The sequence below is a fragment of the Geotrypetes seraphini genome, chromosome 6 (genome assembly GCF_902459505.1).
Source record: "Geotrypetes seraphini chromosome 6, aGeoSer1.1, whole genome shotgun sequence".
NCBI classification, from domain to species: domain Eukaryota; kingdom Metazoa; phylum Chordata; class Amphibia; order Gymnophiona; family Dermophiidae; genus Geotrypetes; species Geotrypetes seraphini.
In genome coordinates this window covers 158,021,063-158,037,369 of record NC_047089.1, presented here as the reverse complement: position 1 = coordinate 158,037,369, position 16,307 = coordinate 158,021,063, and the positions used below count along the sequence as shown (strand labels likewise).

At 42.8% G+C, this 16,307-nt stretch overlaps 1 protein-coding gene across 1 annotated transcript in view; it reads right to left on the bottom strand.

The window, feature by feature from the left end:
• The window catches only part of GAS6 (growth arrest specific 6), a 134,246-nt gene that overhangs the window by 73,919 nt on the left and 44,020 nt on the right, over nt 1-16,307 (bottom strand). Inside the window, exon 5 of the mRNA XM_033948665.1 lies at nt 2,036-2,158. Within this exon, the coding sequence (XP_033804556.1) occupies nt 2,036-2,158 (123 nt within the window). The remainder of the gene's footprint in view (nt 1-2,035; nt 2,159-16,307) is intronic.

The following is a 16,307-nucleotide window of genomic DNA, read 5'->3' as shown; positions in this document are numbered from 1 at the left end:
AATCAAGAAGAACTAGCAAAAACTCAAACTGAAGGAACCATCAGTATGTTCTCTTAAGCGGTTGCGGGGGTTTAAGGTTGAAGGTTTGCCTAGGATGTCTAATATCCTTGCACAGGCTCAACAAGGGTGTTGTGAATTAAAATATTAAGGCCTCGGTTTTGTAAAATTCTTAAACTGGATGAACAATAAAATACTGACAACTATGATCCCCAATGTTTCATACCGCAAACAGAAAGAAGCAAGGAAAGTATGGATTTATGAATGCTTTCCTGAACATATGGCAGAACAGTATGTTCTCAGAATGTTAGTGATCACTCTGTTCCAGAACTCTTCTCCCCACCCTGTCCTTCAGCTTGCTCAACTACAACCGCAGGTGGAAGAAGGGGTAATGCGCATCTGCTTCCAAGTTCCCAAACCCCAGTCTGTCCTAACATACTGCAGCTTAGCTTTAACTTGGAAAATATTTCCAAAGTCAAGCTTCTACTGTTTTTTCCCCCAAGCTGACTTCAGGAGCTTTTCCTAAAAAAACTCCCAAATATCTTTGAGTGCTGTTGGGAGATTGCATTGGAAAGGGGAAAATCTTAAGGCTATGGAAATGATGATACATAATAGGTAACTTTTTTGTTGTCAGAACCTCTGCATTAGAAATACACCTCTATTTTAACTCAACATGGTGTTTTGAAGAGCTATGTGCATGTGGACAATCAATGAGTATGAGAAGAGTGTGGATAGGGTGATTGTGGTTGCAGGGGTATAATATCTGAAGCACAGGAGGGAGGTAGCTTGGAAGGTGCCTTTTTTGTCATCCTGCACCAGTAGCTTTGATATATTTTTCTCTGTATATGCCCATGGTACTCTGGAAGTTCTGAAAGGGCAGAGAGCCTTCTAAAATATGCATCGGTCAGTCAACATTCTGCGTTATCACATTCTGCAGCCCCAGCCTACCATTGAGCAAGTTCAGCAAAATGTCTAGTTACCCAATGGTAGAGGCTACTTGCAGTTGCATACTATCTCCACAGGTCTCAGCATTCTTTCTTCTCTCTCTGCCCTCTCGCAGGTCCTGTTTCTTCCTCCCTGCCCCCTCCTCAGCACTCTCAAAATTCATATTGGGCAGCTAGCAGATGCAGCAAACTAAACAGACTGCCTCTAGCCAACACTGCCAAGATCTTTTCACTGCTGCATCCCACCTCTCTGTGGGATATGGAAGTGGAAAGGTCTTGACAGCACCGGCTGGAGGCAATCTGCTTTGTTCACTGCTTCTGCTGGCTGCCCGCTGTGGATTTTGAGGGCTCTGGGGGATTAAAGAGATGCTGAGACTTGAGGGAGAGAAATGCTTGGACCTGCAAGAGAGGGGCAGAGGAAGAGAGGGATACTGAACCTGGTAGGGGAGGGTAGAGAGGGGGGAAAGATGTTGTGACCTGTGTGTGTGGGGGGGGGGGGCGAGGATTGAGGCAGAGGGAAGACAGTGAGACTTTGGAGAAGAAAAGGTGAGATGATACTAGAACCCAGGGTAAGTGGAAGAAAGAGTGAGAGAGACTGGATCCTGAGTGGGAAAAACACTGAATCAGTGGAAGGACAGTGTGATACCAGTTTGTGGGGGAGAAAGGGAGAGATGCTGGACCCTGCATGAGAAGTATGGAAAGAAGTGAAGAAAGAGGGGGCAAGCTGATGAGCAGTAGGATAGGGACACAAAGAAGCTGGACACAAGGGAGGAAGGGTTAGGGACACAGTGGGCAGGTTCTAAACATGAGAGGAAGATAGGGATAGGGATGCAAGACAGACAATATGAGAATATAGAATATGTAAGTTAAAAAATTGTCTGAGTAACAAACTAGGCAACTTAATTAATATGCACATTATATTGATTTATACATTCAAAACAGCTGCAATTATAGAAAAAAATATATGTCTCCTCTATGCACACTTCTTGTTAAAGCTCAGAAGAAAATGATGTGAATGGTGATCTTTGCAGCACCAAGAGGCACCATGGTTAGTAAGCAATAGCTACTTATAGTGAGAAGGTAACTATATCTACCTATACTGCAATTTTTCCCCTTCCAGCCTGCTTTGCAATGACAGTAAAATTCCCCCTTTAGATCCTCACAGACACGTGTTCCATTTTTGTAGCACGGATCTGGCTTACACTGATCAGGTAAATCTAAAAAAAGAAAAGAGAGAAATTTGCATCAAATTTACCATTTTCAACTCTCCTTCTTAACTACCAAGTTTAGTCCTGGCATGCAAATTATGATTATGCTGGGCATTTTACACATGCCACAAAAATATAAAAAAGAGAGAACCCCAAATGACCAAATAAAATAATTGATATGGATTCATGATCATATAATATATATTGTTAGAAAGCAGATTTATCATATGATGGAAATTTAATACTATTGAAATTAATAATTAAAACTCATGGTTAGGAAAGAACAGATGTTTTTAACAAGAAGAATATTTATGACTGCTCCAGGTAAGTGACTGAATAATTATTAAAATGAATTCAATAATCAGAAGATTATCTTCAAAGAAAAATTAAAACAGGGGTTAAATGTACATTTAAAAAAACATATCACATTTTCATAACAAAATTTAATTGCTGAAATTTAAAAGAAGACTTATTCTAGTTTAGCATCCCTTATGATGTACTGCAGAAAATTATCTAAAGTGTAGTAGCTTTGCAATTACCAGATACTAAATGCAAAAATATTACACCTTTGGTTTATGTGCAAAACCTGTAAAATAACTCCTGCGAGTATTCTCTAATCTAATCTAATCTAATCTTCCATTTGTGAGTCACAACATACCTAAACAGGCTGACGTTCACACAGTTATTGCAGATCTTAAATCAAACAAACGTACTGCTATAGAAATATTATCGGAGTCAACAGTCACTCAAAACATCACACATTGCAAATAATATGTATAGACAACAGTGGGGAATAACAGACCTCAATTCTCTGACCCCTGACTTTATAATGAGTCCATTGGATATAGGTCTGAAAAAAAAAAAACAACCCTCCACATAACATAGAAAAGGAACGCAGTCTATAACTTCTTGCTTTTCAAACCAATTTGTTTTCCCTCGGAGTCACCAGTAATAAACTTATTTCACTATATAATTTATACAGCTACTCAAACAGACAATTTTCAGAGATGTGGCTGTTGTGCTACATCAATAATGATTATTCAGATGATATTCCAGATTAATAATCAATCGAATACAACTAATGTATCTTATCTCAATCCTTATTCTGAAAATCTTATGCTGGAAATCTTCTCTTATAATCTTCAGCTATTGCACCATGTTATGTATTTTTACCGTGTGAATTTATTTGATGCCTCATTATTCAGGAGGGGGTAATTGCATCTATAGCAGGGATCTCAAAGTCCCTCCTTGAGGGCCGCAATCCAGTCGGGTTTTCAGGATTTCCCCATTGAATATGCATGAGATTTATGTGATTGCACTGCTTTCAATGCATATTCATTGGGGAAATCCTGAAAACCCGACTGGATTGCGGCCCTCAAGGAGGGACTTTGAGATCCCTGATCTATAGTGATTGAGGCAATAACAGCACATGGTAAAGCACCAAGCAATGCACAGATCATGCCCATTCCTATCTCATTATCCAACTCACAACAGGTTATGCATGTCCTAATTCATGCCAGCACTTAGCTCACTTTAGTGAACAGATCTATGTACCTGTTTTAGTGTACCAACCAATTCAATCCACTTTCTTTTTTAATATCTTATCCTGATGTGCCCAAATTAGCTGCATTAGTTTCATCTGAAGGTCTGGGGAGCAAGGAGGGCAGCAATTTCTTGCTGCTCCTTTGAACCTCCAATGGAAGCAAGTCTGCTAATTATCTTTAAATAATGCAGTTGTCAAATACAATGATTAATAAACTTATTTTTTTTCCTGTTGATGTGTAATCAATTCCTTAAGAACTGTGTATGGTAGAAGTAATATGGCACATATAACAGTCACTGGCACAGTTTGCCCAGTTATTCCAGTCTACATTATTAAGGATTTAGCTCAGCAGCAAAGGTTTGACTGCTTGTAGGATATCACTCCTTATCCAAGTCAGTTTTTCTCATATCTATCCTAAATAGAAAGTCAGTGAGGAAGACACGTTCTTACACTTTATCCAAACATCCAGAACTCTACAATCCATGTCTTACCATCAGTCTCTCCAATAGTTTATACACTTAACAAATGTAGTTAAAGCTAAATGTTACATATCCAGCCACCTGGGCCCTTGTTTGATGGTACCTAGCAAACTTCACTCTCCTCGTACTGATGTGGCTAGTTTTTGAGGATTTCAACTCAGCTCCACCATGGCCAGTAGCTTTATTGGATTGTGCTTTCCTTTCTTGTTAATGTTCCCTTGAGTAAAGGGAAAGGTGAGCATGCAATCTCTTGGCTTTGTTTCTATCTTCTGTATTTGTCACCAGTAATCTTGAAGTCTGTTACAGTACTGGTTTTCACCACTTCTACTAGTACTAGGTTACACCAGGCATCTCTTCCTACTTATCCTCTTTCTCCATTAAAGAAAGAAATTAATTAATCTACCAAAAATCACGCTGACCCAGAGAAATTGTAAAAGCAGGACCTATGTCCATATCGAATCAATTTGCCCATTTTCCATATTTATTCCACTAGGCAGCTGCTTTAAGGACCTGTTACCATTTATGCAAAGAAATATTTGATTGGACTGGAGAAGGGCAGACGTGGCCTGTCTCCATAGGAGTGGAAGTAAGGAGGAGAGGAGGTTGGGCTAGTTAGCCTAACTTTGCAATCTGAAGATGCCCTCACTCATCAGGGTTAAATCATCAATCTGTAGAATTCTTATTCAGTCTATTCACACAACTGGCAAAAAAAATCACCAGTGTAAAAAAAAAAAAGTCCCCTGAAGCTCCAGTGGCAGCATCCCAATCTGCAAATCCTCCCTCCCTCAAGCTCCCAAGCCGCTAAGAAACCCCCTCCCCTTCCGCTCCGAAGCACAGTGCAACAGCAGTCATGAGCCGCTCCTCACCTTCTTCTCCACGCTCCTGCTGCACATGCTCCCCTTCCCTTCCCCCGTAGTTTAGAATCCTGGTGCGAGCAGCATCTCTAGCTTTCTGCCCGCACCAGCATCGGCTCCCCCTCTGATGTCACTTCCTAGTTGCAGAGCCTGGAAGCCTGCAAGTAACATGGGGGAAGCCACTGCTTGCCCTGTATTGGTAGCATGGAATGTTGCTACTCCTTGGGTTTTAGCCAGGTACTAGTGACCTGGATTGGCCACCATAAGAACGGGCTACTGGGCTTGATGGACCATTGGTCTGACCCAATAAGGATATTCTTATGTCAAAGGGGAGCACCAAGGCTGGAGCTGCTGCTTGCATTGGCAAAGAGTGGTGGGGAATTGAAGGAACACGCACAGCAGGGGGAGGAGTGGGAAGGAGTGAGGGGCGAAGGAGAGGTGCCGGCACCCCCCCAACCCCCTTACTACGCCACTGGGTGAAGCTACTATTGAGTGAGACCAGCAAAATGCCCAGGGTCATCCAATGGTAGGGGCTGCCTGCATCTGAAACCTACCCTCCCCCAGCTTCTTACCTACCCGCTGGGTCCTGCACATCTACAGCATCAGAGACAGTGCTAAAGACTGCCTCTCTTGTCAGTAGAACCTTTCCTCTGTCGCATTCTACCATGCTGATACAACGTCCTATAGGTGGGACATGGCAGAAAAAAGGTCACACTGGCCAGAGGCAACCTTTATTTATGTATTTATTTCATTTTCTATTCCGCCAGTTTTCCCTGATGCTGTAGCTGTATAGGACCCAGCAAGTGGATAAGGGGGGCCCCATCTTGGTCCTCCTGTTCAAGGCCCACTGAGTCTCAGCTACACCTCTGCTGGTACTAACAATCTGTAAAAAAAATTGCAGCAAACCCTCACACTTGAAGATGCTGGCTATGCTAAAACTGCAATTCTCTGGGTGCCCTCTATATCTTATAGCAACAGTAACTTTTATTAGATTTTTTATTGTCTAATAATCTGTAGAACTACCTTATAAGTGGATCCAACAAGTCAGGTTAATAGCACTTAATATCCACCTGGAAAATTAGTGCCAGTTACTGATGAAGAAATCCATAAAATAAATTTTGTAACTGGATCATTTCAACTGGGATAGCAGGGAAGACAAATGGATATTTTTGGAATGATTGCTTTTTCAAATCTAGACTTGCAGGTACAACAGATGTGAAATTTCAAGTTTTATTGGTTCACTTTAGTTAAACACAAAAACAGGAAATGAAGGTCTCTAAATAAAGGTCAGCAGGGACACGTGAAGGCAAGTCCAATGAGGTGGATAGGAACTCTTAAAAGAAATGTGCCTGTCCAAGTTCCTTTGGCCATGCTATTATCTCTGGAATAAACCCTTCACAGAATTAGGCAAGTGAGTTACAGCACAGTGGGAATTATTGGAGCTTTTTATATGTTAATTGCACAAAACCACAGATTGGCTGGCTGCCCAATAAGCTACAAGCAAAATTTAGCACTCAAGTAATTACAATGGAATAGCATGGTTAGGTTATCATAAAATCTAAAAGAATAAGAAAAATTTAATTAATGTCGTATAAATTAATGCTCACACTCCTCAATTAGGATTAAGAGTCCCTGGTATGACCATAATGCCATATTATTAAAACAACAATTGAAACATGGAGAACACTCATAGATAAACTACTGTATCAGTTCTTGAAATAAAATATTATAAAGATATTATAAGGCCAAACAGAAATATTATTCTGACCAAATTAGTAGGGCACCACTTTCAACAAAAATATACAGTACTCTCCATTCACTTATTACCCCTACAAATGCCTCTATTTCTCCTATGACCACATTAACAGAAAGCAACATAACATCTTATTTTGAAGGTAATGTAGCCATACAAAGGCTTCAAAGCACTCGTCTACATCAGTGTCTTCTGCTTTTGTTCTCCATTTTAAGTTGGGGATGTACTGGGCATAATACAGTTTTGTGGAAAAGTTTTTCCCCACCTCCTGATTTCTCCTTTAGTCACATATACGTCACATTGAAGGGTTTCAGATCTTTAACTAAAATGTATTATTAGACAAAGGGAACCTGAGTAAACACAACAGTTTCTAAATTATGATAATTCCATTTATTTAAGGAACAGAATGATTCAACATTCATATCAACTATTTGAAAAAGTAACTGTGGTAACAAAGCAGAAGTTGGATAGAGGGAGTGTGTATGTGTGTGTGGGGGGGGGGGAGTTGTTCCCAGATGGAGGACAGGGATGATTTCAGTTTTAACCACAAATTCAGTTTTGGTCATATTCTACAGTATGTCCCAACAAACTGGTGAAGAACCACTGTTCTAGGGTATCTGCCTATAACATGCGTGCAAATATTTTAGCGGTAGATTATCAAAACGGCTTACCAAGGTCTTTTCCAAGTTTTCTAGCAGTCTCCGATACTGCCAAGCAAATGTAGTACTACAAGGTCATTAATATAAAAATGATCACTCTGAGCGATTCTCTATAATCACAGAGTAGGGTAGGGTATCCTTATGGCTCCAGAAAAAAAAAAAAAAAAAAGAGGACAGATTGAGACATCCGAGTTTTACTTCCACTGACATCTGAATTTTACTTCCATTGAAAGCAATGGAAGTAAAACCCAGATGTCTTAATCTTTCTGAAGCTATTATGGTAACCCTATTCTAGGGTCTTCTTCAAAGGATGTTGCTGACCTCTAGTAATATGGCATTATATAATATGGTCTCAGTATTTCCACTAGGACAGGGGTGTCCAATGTCGGTCCTCTAGGGCCACAGTCCAGTCGGGTTTTCTGGATTTCCCCAATGAATATGCATGAGATCTATTTGCATGCACTGCTTTCAATGCATATTCATTGAGGAAATCCTGAAAACCCAACTGGATTGCGGCCCTCGAGGACCGACATTGGACACCCCTGCACTAGGAGGTTGAAGCTGCCATGTAGAGGCTACCCCCCACTCCCTTATATGGCAGCCTGAACCCTCTAGTGGCACCATTTTGAAGAAGGCAACCACCAAAGCAGGAGCAAGTGGGGATTGATCCTACCCACATTACTCCTTCCCTTCCCTAGGACCTTGAGATGAGTCATGCTTATGCAGGGCAGGTTGGCTAGCTAACTAGAAGAGAAATGATATGGAGGTGCACCATAGTGAAAGTCCATTCAGGATGCCACTATTCCTTCAGCTGGTCTTGGCTTTACCTGCAGGTTTGGAAACAGGAGGGGATACATAGTACCCCAGGCACAACATACACATGTGGCATACCTGTTGCCTGAAAGTGAATAAGGGACTCGAATGGAAAGTTAGGACTTTATAACAATAGAAGTCAATAGTGAGCATGCAAAGTAGCTCAGAATCCTGCATAAATTATGGTCTCTACAAATCTATAAGTGCTGGGCCTCCATTTGTGACTTTCTTCTATCAAGAGTGGTATAGCAACTCTTTCCTACTACAACATCCTTGCAATTAAGTACTAGAAAGGTTTTAAAACAGTAGTCTCATGCTACCTGAAAGTTGTTATACTGAAGGGCATGCAAAACCCTGGCAGGCCCCCACCTATGCAGGAGGAAAACTATGCATAGCCATAGGCTGTAAGGCCTATGAGAACCTACCTAGCAAAGCACAGCAGAACAGAACAGAGTAGATTGGAGGAGTGGCCTAGTGGTTAGAGCAGCTACCTCAGCACCCTGCGATTGCAAGTTCAATTCCCACTGCAGCTCCTTGTGACTCTGGGCAAGTGACCTTAACACTTCATTGCCCCAGGTACAAAATAAGTACCTGTTTAAAATACATAAACCACTTTGATTGTAATAATCAAACACACTTCTACTTGTCAACAGAAACAAAACAAGTATATACAGTATATGTATCACAAACACTAATACAGAGGCACTACAAGAAGTTCCCAGGAAATCAATAAAATGAAAAATGAGGAGGAAAAAGGCTCTGATCTCAGCCTCCACCCTACAGAGAGGTAACAGGTATAGCAATGTAAACCTTATTGGAATAAAAAATCTCCTCATATATAAAGATTAACTAAGGGCAGATTCTCAAAACTAAAATCTGCCTATCCAACGTGCATGCAAATATTTTAGCGGTAGATTATCAAAACAGTTTACCAAGGTCTTTTCCAAGTTTTCTAGCAGTCTCTGATACTGCCATGCAAATGTAGTACTACAAGGTCATTAATTTAAAAATGATCACTCTGAGCGATTCTCTATAATCACAGAGTGATTCTCTAACTTTGTTGTACCACATTTGCAACCAAAATTTACTGACAGCTCTGAACTATCATTGCCTTACTTTCTGATCAGTGCCTGACTCACCCCCACCCCCACCCCCACACACACATTAAAATAATAATAATAAAACAAAAACAAATTGAAGATTACCAGGAGAGATGCCCACTCTCTCCTGCTGCCAAGCAATCCCCCCCCATATACACCCCGGCAACGGGTGAAATGCCCACTCCCTCCCATCACCAAGCAATGCACCCCCGATACCCCACAGGGTCCCACAGGGGTCAGTGTTGGGACCGCTGTTGTTCAATATATTCATAAATGACCTGGAAATAGGGACAAAGTGCGAAGTTATAAAATTTGCGGACGACACAAAACTCTCCACTAGAGTCAGAATTCCAAGGAGACCTGAACAAACTGAGTGAGTGGGCAAAAAGATGGCAGATGAACTTCAATGTAGAGAAATGTAAAGTCTTGCATGTGGGGAAGGGGAACCTAATGTACAGCTATACGATGGGAGGGAAGGTACTGGGGGAAGGCTGCCTAGAAAAAGACCTGGGGGTTTTGGTGGATAAAACAATAAAGCTTAAGAAGGATATGGCGATACTCGAGAGGGTCCAGAGAAGAGTGACAAGGATGATTTAGGGCATGGAAAACCTTTCATATGCTGAAAGGTTGGAGAAGCTGGGGCTCTTTACCCTGGAGAAGTGGAGACTTAGAGGGGACATGATAGAGACTTATAAAATCATGAAAGGCATAGAAAGGGTGGAAAAGGACAGATTCTTCAGACAAAAACAAGACGGCATTCAGAAAAATTGAAGGGAGACAGATTCAAAACGAATGCTAGGAAGTTCTTCTTCACTCAGAGGGTGGTGGACATCTAGAATGCGCTCCCAGTGAGCTTCAAAAAGGGATTAGATGACTTCCTGAAGGAGAAGGGGATTGAAGGGTATAGATAGAGGGTAACTATACAGGTACTAATGAATAGGGAATAAAGAATTTAGGTAAGGACTTACAGGTCACGAACCTGGGGGGGCCGCCGTGGGAGCGGACTGCTGGGCATGATGGACCCCTGGTCTGATCCGACAGAGGCAATGCTTATGTTCTTCGGCAGCGGGAGAAATGCCCACTCTCTCCCGCCGCCAAGCAAGACACACCCCCAACACTCTCCCTGGCAGCGGGAGAAATGCCCACTCTTTCCTGCTGCCAAGCAATCCTCCCATATACACCCCAGCAACGGGTGAGATGCCCACTCCCTCCCATCACCAAGCAATGCACCCCCGATACTCCTTCGGCAGTGGGAGAGATGCACACTCTCTCCCGCCGCCAAGCAAGACACACCCCCAACACCCTCCCTGGCAGTGGAAATTCACTGCTTATTCCTAGGATAAGCAGCATAAATTCTGTTTTACTACTTGGGATCTAGCTAGGTACTTAGGACCTGGGCTGGCCACTGTTGGAAACAGGATACTGGGCTTGAAGGACCTTCTGTCTGTCCTAGTAGGGCAATTCTTTTGTTCTTATTCTGAAAGATGTACTGAGCCAAATCAACAAGTTAAAGAGTGATAAATCGTGTGGACCAGATGGTATACACACCAGGAAACTGAAACAACTCAAACATGAAATTGCTGATCTACTGTTAATGATCTGCAATCTGTTCTTAAAATTGTCCATCATACCTGAAGATTGGAAGGTGGCCAATGTAATGCCAATTTTTTTTTTAAGGGTTCCAGGGTTGATCTAGGAAATTACAGACTAGTAAGCCTGACTTCAGTGCTGGGCAAAATAGTAGAAACTATTATAAAGAATAAAATTATAAAACACATAAACATGGTTTAATGGGACAGAGTCAGCATGAATGCAGCCAAGGGAAGTTTTGTCTCATCAATTTCCTTCATTCCTTTGAAGGTGTGAACAAATGTGGATAAAAGTGAGCTGGTTGAAGTAGTGTTTCTAGATTTTCAATAAGCTTTTGACAAAGTTCCACATGACAGATGTCTGAGAAATTTAAAAATCGTGGGATATAGGAAGCAATGTTCTGTTGTGGATTACAAATTAGCTATTGGAAAAAAAAAACAGAGGGTAGATTTGTAAAGGAGGGGGTAAGTGCCATTGTAGACAATATGCTGAAATATTCTGTCTAGTGCAGGGATCTCAAAGTCCCTCCTTGAGGGCCGCAATCCAGTCGGGTTTTCAGGATTTCCCCAATGACTATGCATGAGATCTATGTGCATGCACTGCTTTCAATGCATATTCATTGGGGAAATCCTAAAAACCCGACTGGATTGCGGCCCTCAAGGAGGGACTTTGAGATCCCTGGTCTGGTGTATGGCAGAAGCCAAAAAAGCAAACAGAATGCAAGGAATTATTAGGAAAAAGGATGCTAAATAAGACCAAGAACACTATAATGCCTCTGTATTGCTCTATGGTGTGATCTCACCTTGAGTACTGTGTTCAGTTCTGGTCGCTGTATCTCAAAAAGATATAGCGGAATTAGAAAAGGTTTAAAGAAGAGTGACCAAAATGATAAAGGGGATGGAACTTCTCTCATATGAGAAAAGGCTAAAGAGATTAGGTCTCTTCAGCTTGGAGAAGGAAGGCTGAGGGGAGATTTATTTATAAAATTTCTTACTCACCCATCCTGCAATTCTGAGCAAGTTACAGAAAACATACATAATGCAAACATAGACAATTACAATCTAATAACATTATAGATAACCTATAATTCTAGTCAATTTCATACATAAAACTAGCAATACTTCCTATTCATCATTCAAGTAATGTTGTTCAAACAATACTGTTTTGATCAGAAAATTTAATAAAGATGATGATGACTTCAAATTTAATAAAGATGATGATGACTTCAAGTGACAAGGCATTCCACCACTGGGCGCCCTGCACTGCAATCAGTGATTGGCTGAAGTCAGTTCTCATCAAGAAATGACATCAGCCAATCACTGAGCGGCGCGGGACCATGCAGAAAGCACAAAGGTTGCGCTCCTGTGTCAAGTTGCTCTGCTACCAAAGTCAGCTGTCCAGCAGGAGAGCATGTTGGATCACCACAACTTTAAAAAGATACCGGGGGAGGGGGGGAGGGAGGGAAGGTGTATTCGCTCCATAAGATGCACCCACTTTTCCAAAGAAAAATGATTGTGGTATAAGTAAATGATTAATAGGACAAAATAGGAGACGTTGTTTTAAATCCCAAACAGCCAGTCAATTAGATTAATGGTACAACCATTGGACCAATAACTACTCCCCCCCCCCCCACCCCTCCACTTCTTTAGCCAGAATGAATTCCAGTAATTGCTTAGGCTAAAAAAAAATAGAAAATTTACCCTGAAATGAGACACATTTCAAGGGAAATTTCAAAATATAGACTATAGACAAAAAAGTTTTTTCTTTGTTTTTGTGTCTCTTTAAAAATGTCAGGACACAGCCTAATTGTTAAGCCAAAGAAGGTATCATTCATGTGCCTGTAATAGGAACACAGAATTAGCTCACTGAATAGTTAAGCTCTGAACTCACTGCCAGAGGATGTGGTAACAGCAGTTAGCTTAGCTGGGTTTAAAAAAGGTTTGGACAAATTTCTGGAGTACAAGTCCATAGTCTGCTATTCACGGGGGTAGTCACTGCTTGCCCTGAGATCGGTAGCATGGAATGTTGCTATTATTTGGGTTTATGCCAGGTACTTGTGACTTGGATTGGCCACTGTGGGAAACAGCTCACTGGGCTAGATGGACCATTGATCTGACCCAATATGACTATTCTTATGTTCTCATATAAGCTTCCCTTAAATCTAAAAACTTCAAAAGCCACCACCTAGGTAAGCATTTTCTATGGATTAGATAAATTCTGCTATAGTCTGTTAGAAGCTATTTTTTTAATAGGTGACTACAGACCCCACTGCTGTTACCCAACTAGAAGTATCACTACATTAATTGACCTGTCCATGCATTTTCCCTCTATTTAAATGTAGTCTCACTTCCAAGACAGGCTACAATGTAGTTCACAGAAGACAGATAACACATTAGTCATATCAAACACGTTAAATTTTAAAAAGTATGGGGCTCATAATAATTTTTTAAAAACGTTCAAAAAGGTGGCCTAAATCGAGACGATCAAAAAGCCAGATCGTCCAAGTACCGATAATCAAAGCTGGTTTTAGATGTTTCTAAAACCAGCTTAGGCCTTTATCCTGCCTCTAAAAACCCAGAGCAAAAAGAGGCATTTTTAGAGAAGGGTAAAGGGCGGGAGGTGGGCCGACCTAGACTTAGTCGTACAGCAAGTATAACCAAAATTTTAGCAGGTTGCCCAGTCGGAACTTATACGTTTTGACATAGACCAAGTCAAAACAGGTATAAGTTCTGAACAGAGCCTGCTGAGCTGATCACGGCTGCCACAATCAGCTCAGCAGCCCCAGCAACCTGCCACCACCCACCGTAACGATCGCAGCAGGAGAGATGCCTCATCTCCCCTGCTGCAATCGAGATCCTCCCCCCCCTGAACTGCTGCAAACCACAGCAGGAGAAATGCCCAATCTTTCCTGCCACAATTCGCAGGGTTTTGTTGTTTTTGTTTTTTTGGGGGGGGAGGATATCGCGATCGCGGTAGGAGAGATGGCCAATCTCTCCTACCGTGATTGCGTACCACTTCCCCAAGACAATACCAGCAGGGGGGGAGCCCAACCCCTCCTGCCGAGGCGCGAGACCCTGTGACCCCCCCCCCCAAACCACAGACAATACCGGCATGAGGGAGCCCAACCACTCCTGCCCACAGCGCACACTCCACCCCCCCTAAAATATGGACAGGAGGGATCCCAGGCCCTCCTGCCCATGGCGCACCTCCCCCCACAACCGCTGCCCCTGAACCCTCAATCGCCCCCCCAAACCCATGACCCCTCCCGACACCCACCAACTCCTGGCACCCCCCACCCCACACTTACATTAAGTTGGGGGGACGGACGGGTCCCAAGCCCGTCCGCCTGGCAGGCTCGCCATCCTCCGAATGGCGGGCCTCAGAGGATGACAGGCCTGCCGGGCAGATGGGCTTGGGACCCATCTGTCCGGACAACTTAATGTAAGTGCAGGGGGGGTGTTGGAGTATCGCATGGTTAGGGGGTCATGGGGGGGCAATCGGGGACCCAGGAGGGGGGGTTGCGGAGGGTGCGCCGTGGGCAGGAGGGCCTGGGATCCCACCTGCCCGTATTTTAGAGGAGGTGCGCCGTGGGTAGAAGGGCATGGAATCCCTCCTGCCTGTATTTTAGGGGGTAGCGGGGGGTCACTGGGTCACCTCAGCAGGAGGGGTTGTGCTCCCTCCTGCCGGTATTGTGTCGGGTGGGGAGTCGCGGGGTCTTGCGTCTCAGTAGGAGGGGTTGGGTCCCTTCTGCCGGTATTGTGTCGGGGTTCGGGGGTCGCGGGGTAGATCGCAATCACGGCAGGAGAGTTTGGGCATCTCTCTTGCCGCGGTTCACAGCAGTTCGGGGGGGGGGAATTGATATTGCAGCAGGGGAGATAAGCCATCTCTCCTGCCGCAATCATTGCAGGGTGGGGGAGGGGGGGTGGATTCTGTAACCGGTGTTGTTTTTGACAGACGCGGTTACAGAATCCAGCTTTTAGGCGAAGGACTTGGGGGTTATTTTTGGGTTGATAATGTATTGTAAGGTTAGACTTAGTGGTGGTCTGGGCGATTAAACTGCTGAACGTAGAGGTAGGCCATTCTAAAAAAAACCTCATTTTCAACATTTTTTTTTTTTTAGAATGGACATTTTCCCTACTGCTACTTTCAGAGTTTAGGGCCTTAGGCCATAAGGGAACTTAGATGTTATTTTTTTTTTTTATTATGCCCCTCTATATATTTAGCTCTTAAAGCTTACCAATTCTTTCCACAAAACAAGACATCCAAGTTCAGCTCATGTGGAATCAAGTTCCAAAATACAGAATCTACAAATGAAAAAGGTGAGGTGGCTTTTTTCTCCCAGGTTACTCTTTATTTATTAATTCAATTTTCTATACTGTTCTACCAAGGAAGCTCAGAATGGTTTACACCAGGGATCTCAAAGTCCCTCCTTGAGGGCCACAATCCAGTCGGGTTTTCAGAATTTCCCCAATGAATATGCATTGAAAGCAGTGCATGCACATAGATCACATGAATATTCATTGGGGAAATCCTGAAAACCCAACTGGATTGCGGCCCTCAAGGAGGGACTTTGAGACCCCTGGTTTACACAAATTTATTCAGGCACTTAAGCATTTTTCCCTGTCTGTCCTGGCGGGCTCACAATCTATCTAATGTACCTGGGAAAATGGGGGGATTAAGTGGCTTGCCCAGGGTCACAAGGAGCAGCGTGGGTTTGAACCCACATCCTTGGTGTACTGAGGCTGTAGTTTTAACCACTGTGCCATACTCTCCCTCTTGAAGGAATTTACAGCAAACTTGTTTAGGAGATCACAGAGTCCTTATAGGCACATGCCACGCAACACGCCATTAAACTGCAATGTAATCCCATGCAAATTCTTAAAAATCAATAAAAAGTATTCTTAAAATCTATTCCTTGCATTACTGGTAACCAGTGAATGAATTTAAAGCAGATGTAATTGGCCAAATAAAATTTGATTCCAGTCTCAATCTGAGCTGCTGTTTTCTGTATAACAACCCCCCCCCCCCCCAACCCGGTAAGATGCTGCATTAGGCTTTTTTTAAATCATCAGTCGCTGATTCTCCACACAAATAGCGTGCGTATAATTTGCATCGACTCACCAGATTTTACCAGTGAGCTTTGAGAATCTGGCCCTCATTCCTCTCTGATGTTCAAAATTCTTTGTCTCACTAGTCTTTGAGTTATTCTCCTTTCTTTAACGTTGGAGCTCAAGTATTCTTCTGAGTTCTTCACTCTCTAATGATTCAGTGACAAGGCAGAGGTAAGGCCCCGGCAGGGAAGGCCGCAAAGCAGCCCATTCAGAGCACTGCCACCACTGCTGTTTTTGGAGTCCTCTGAGGTACGGT